Source organism: Limulus polyphemus, unplaced genomic scaffold (assembly GCF_000517525.1).
Source record: "Limulus polyphemus unplaced genomic scaffold, Limulus_polyphemus-2.1.2 Scaffold2182, whole genome shotgun sequence".
Lineage (NCBI taxonomy): Eukaryota > Metazoa > Arthropoda > Merostomata > Xiphosura > Limulidae > Limulus > Limulus polyphemus.
Window position 1 is genome coordinate 182,302 of NW_013667792.1, and position 5,246 is coordinate 187,547.

At 31.3% G+C, this 5,246-nt stretch overlaps 1 protein-coding gene across 2 annotated transcripts in view; it reads left to right on the forward strand.

Moving 5' to 3' along the window:
- LOC106466192 (adapter molecule Crk-like) overlaps positions 1–5,246 on the forward strand; it is a 58,036-nt gene that overhangs the window by 47,085 nt on the left and 5,705 nt on the right. For both annotated transcript variants that reach the window (XM_013926433.2, XM_022394149.1), the window contains one exon: positions 3,636–3,752. In XM_013926433.2, coding sequence (XP_013781887.1) covers positions 3,636–3,752 — 117 coding nt within the window. The remainder of the gene's footprint in view (positions 1–3,635; positions 3,753–5,246) is intronic.

Below are 5,246 nucleotides of genomic sequence, written 5' to 3' on the forward strand. Positions count from 1 at the left end.
ACTGTGAACAATACAAAATGTGAAACCATAAATTTGCATGTATCTCCGCATGGACCCAACAAGCCTTCATGCCAAATTTGGTTAAGATCCATCAACAGGGGTGAAGTAGTGGTAAAAAACACAAAAACGACCATAAAAGCTGCAAAATGCAAAACTGAAAATTTGTATGTATCTCCGCATGGACCCAACAAGCCTTCATGCCAAATTTGGTTAAGATCCATCAACAGGGGTGAAGTAGTGGTAAAAAACACAAAAACGACCATAAAAGCTGCAAAATGCAAAACTGAAAATTTGTATGTATCTCCCCATGGGCCCAACAAACCTTCATACTAAATTTGGTGAAGACCCATCAACAGGGGGTGAATTAGTAATAAAAGTGCAAAAACACCCATAAAAACAGCAAAATGCAAAATTGAAAATTTATATGCATCTCACCATGGACCCATTGACCATCCATACCAAATTTGGTAATGATCCATCCACAAGAGGTGAAGTAGTGGTAAAAAATGCCCATAAAAATTTTTTACATATTCCCACATCGTTCTAATGAATCTCCATACAAATTTTGGTGAAGATTCATCCACACCCTGCGAAGTAGTTACATGGACAGACAGTACTATTATATTTATATTGATATAGTTAAGCCCAACAGTAAGGGTGTTTGTGATAAATTATTAATGTGAATTTTTTTCTATTGATATATTGAAGGTATTTGGAAAAATAAAAAAATTTATTTATCTACAATAGAACATTTGTGAATTTTAACCTGACTATCGGTACTGTTTTTCCTCAGAGAGTTTTCAAAAATATTGCAGAATCAACATTATTTGTTGAAGAAATAACATCACTTTTTAGCAGGACTTTGTAATAACACAATTGCAAATATTTCTTTGCATACTTAGAATCAATGATTGCTCTCAAATTGTGGATGTCTTACTAGCAACAAGATGGGCTTGCTCGCTCTCATTTAACATAAGTTTGTTTTATTACATAAATTGGCTATGCATGTGTATACCTGAGGTTTTGAAATCTGACACTTTTGCAATGTTATTTTGTTTTATCTGGGTTGCATAAAAAACTTTTTTTTTTCTTTTTACACTTATCAGACATTCTGATCAAAGTCATATATAAAAGTAATTCAAAAACCTTTAATCTGCACCTATATTTTCAAAACAGTATTAACAGTGAAAGTGTATTGGTATCAGTTGCCTTGATTTTTGTATGCTCTGGAATTACTTAAGAAAATGTTACACCACTCTTGTAGATATATTCGTAGGATGAAATTTTAAAAAGTGTTTTAAATCAATGTGTTCTTAAACCAAATTCAAGGCTTAGAACCAAAAGATTTGTTGCCTTTTAATATCACATTACCTGTATATGATTATGTCATATAGAAAGTTATTCTAACTAATAGCAACATATCTTTGTCTGTGGAATTTGGGAGTTTTTATTTGTCAAGATTATTTTTCTCTCCTTCAATTTGTATCTGTTTAATGATAGACTAATGAAGAGTCCATAGCCTAAGCATACTGAACTTATAGTTTTGAGTACTTAAACTCATTACTAAAAACATTTCTGAATCATTTGCCTTTTTTGACCATTTCGGCAGCTTTTTATGTATTTGATATTACTTCACGGTCCTGATTGACAGCTTATGGGGTGCTTAGCCAAATCTAAGCATTCTAAAATTTCCATATAGCCAATCACTCTGTTGGTAATATTATCTGATCATGCAATGAATAAAAACCAATATGTAGGTTAACTTAATGTCAGACACACATAAAGTCTGTTGTATAAAAATCTGTTAATTGCAATTTTCTGTACATTGCTAAAATATTTCCTGTATTTTTGCTATGGATCTTCTTACAAATACTATTATTTACACTTTTTGCTTAAATTCAATTCAGAAAGTGGTAAAGTAGCTGTTTTAATTAACAAGTATCCACTGGCCCATTAGGGGGCATAAAGAAATGGAACATGTTGTACATCACATATACATTAAAAAGTTGTGTAGGCAAAATAAACAATACAATAAAACCCAGTTAAATAATAAACAATAAATTAATAAAATAAATGTAAGAGAATCAAAAATAACAAGGTAATGTGAAATAAGGGAAAATAAATACAAGTTCCCTTTCTGTGGTACAAAAAAAAAGATAGAAAAAAAAGGACAGAGTGTGGGTATAAAATTTAGGACATAGTAAATGACTGTGAAAAAACAATAACAATTAGTCAGAAGAAAACATTAAATGGAAGAAATGTATTTATTTAATATATGTAAGGAGCTGTTCCTAGTGTTCACATTTCTTAAGAAAACAAGTTTGGGATGTGAAAGATTGTTATTTTAATCACACAAATGTCTGGAGATTGGCTTATTGATATTACCATTAATCATGTCTTTTGCATTCACAAAATCTCTAAATTTCTAACTTTGCAACCCATTTTACCAATATGTAAAAGATTGCAAAAATGACAAATTATGCAGTAGATAGATGATAGATTTGGACAGACTCTTTCATCTGAAAGCATTTTCCATCTGCTGTTAGTTATTTGTAGAAGTTGTAATTTTAAGAGTTCAATTCATGACTTGAGCTTAGGCATATAGATGTTTAAAATTTTTGACAGTGAATAATTTCCTCCCAGTGGCACAGCGGTATGTCTGCAGACTTACAACGCTAGAAACCGGGTTTCGATACCCGTGGTGGACAGAGCACAGATAGTCCATTGTGCAGCTTTGTGCTTAACTTCAAACAAAGAAGAATTAATGTTAGTGAAAAATGTTAAGGGAAGTAGTCTGTTAGTTTTGAGTGTTTGACAGTACAGCAGTGTTATTTTTTTTTTAATTTCTATGGTCAGACAAATATTAATTTCTCACAGTTTTTAACTTCATATGTTTTCCAAAAGTTTATAGGCTAGATTATGATCATAGTTATTACTTCTTTTAGTTTTAGTTTTTTTTCTAAAACCAGATATCAAAGTAGAATAAAAGATGGCAGGAAATGCTTTCTTTGCCTCTCAAAATTGCTGAAAATCATTTTTGGTGGGAATATTTTTTTCCTGACCATTGTGGTCTTGGAAAGGCTTCTTCTCTCCCCCCCCTACACCCCCACCATTTGACCTCTTCTGTCTTCTGTAAAACGTTAGGGATATTGCAGCTGTAAATAGAGAAATATGACTAAATGAAATACTTGTCAGCTAATAGTGTGGCTACAAAAAAAATTATGGTGGCCATTGCATCTGATGTTTTAACAGTTCAGATATGACTGAAGATCTTATAACATCCTCAAATATTTATGTATTATTCAGCATAATGTTTCATAGCTGAGATGGCATTCAAGACATTTTAATAAACACTGGCTTATATGGATAAAAAATCAGGAACTTTTTACTTAGAGACATTCTTGGAAGTTTGGATGTGAAACATATCTGTATCTTCTAATGAAAAACATGTAGTATATTAGCTTTCAAAGAAAACTAAGAACTGAAGTTTAGGGTAATCAGTTGTTTCTTTTAGATTTTGTTTAAAAATTAACTAATTCAGTTCTTTCTGGTACCAGAATGTCTAGAACATCTGAAAAACAAGATCAGTTACTGTCCTAGATAGTGTTGAATAATTTCAATATTTTGATTTCTAGTATGATGAAAACCAAATTGATGGACAAAACTGGCAAGGTTCAGCAACAACAGCTCAGTCAGGATCTAGTCAGTTGTCTTCAAATACTCGTAACAGATATAATACGCCAAATATACAGGTAAAACTGACTCAGAATTATCATATTCAGTTGTGAAATTTTTCGTTTTGTTTTGATCTCTGAACTGTTACTGTCAGTTCTAACATTTCTTGTGGTTATACATCATTATAATTAGTTCCAACATTGTTTTGCCTTAATCTCTGAACCGTTACTGTCAGTTCTAACATTTCTAGTGGTTGTACATCATTATACTTAGTTCTAACATTGTTTTATTTTGATCTCTGAACCGTTACTGTCAGTTCTAACATTTCTAGTGGTTGTACATCATTATACTTAGTTCTAACATTGTTTTGTTTTGATCTATGAACCATTGTGCTTCATTGTTTGATAAACCTGAAGGTTTTAGCCAGTTGTATCATAATTTTTTCCTTGATCTATGAATCATTACAGTCAGGCCTAACTTTATCTTGGTTATGAATTATCATAATCACTTGTGATATTTTTTGATCTCTGAACCGTTACTGTCAGTTTAACACATCTTGTGGTTGTACATCATTATACTTAGTTCTAATATTTTTTTTAACTTGAACTATAAATTATTATGGTGAATTCTATCAGTACGTTTTGTTTTGATCTATAAACCAATGCTAATAAGTTGTAACCATTTTTAATCTTGATGTATGAATCATTAGTCAATTGTAACATTGTTTTGTCTTGATGTATGAATTATTACAGTCAGTCCTAGCAGTGTGTTTTATCTTGGCCCATGTGTCAATCTTAGCTTTAATTTATTTTATTACAGTAATTTCTAACAATGTGTTTGGCTTGATCTGTGAATCATCACAATCATTTTTAACATAATACTTTGATTTGACCCCTGAACGAAAAAGAAAATTGGTCCTTTTTATGTTTTGTCAGTCATTAGTTCCAGTAAATAATGTGGCAGTATTACTTTTGTTGTCCCTTGGAATCAATTTATTAATAAATTACATTGTATGAAATTCACAATAATCTTTTCTTAAATGAACAGTTTCTTCATGTGGTACTAATTACTTATGTAGGGAAAACCTGTTTGAAATTTTTGGTATAAATTGTTGCCACAGTTCCACCATATTAGACCTTTACAAGAAATATAACTTAAGTGTATTATCTCAAATGATGCTAATATGATTTGTAAGTAATATCTTTTCAATCAGAATAACTGCCTTGAGATACAATGTTATAAGCATATACATAAAAGTAAAACTGTAAATGAAACTGTCTTTATGAACTGATAGGACAAAAATGATCGTAAATATATTTCCAGTCTAACTATAGAAAAGCCAGTGTGTGTCACATCATGTCACACTTGATTTCTCAAAATAGGACAAGTCATAAAAGCCAAAATGCATTTATCCAGATCAAATAGTTCGATTACTGTCTGACCATTACAATTTTAGTGACGGGGGTGCAAGGGAGCTGTGAGGGGATGTGCCATGAAACCTTATAAGTGTAGTGAGTTTTGGTGTAATAAGCCCAAAGCTAGCCTAGAACCAAGTGCATAAAAACTTATCA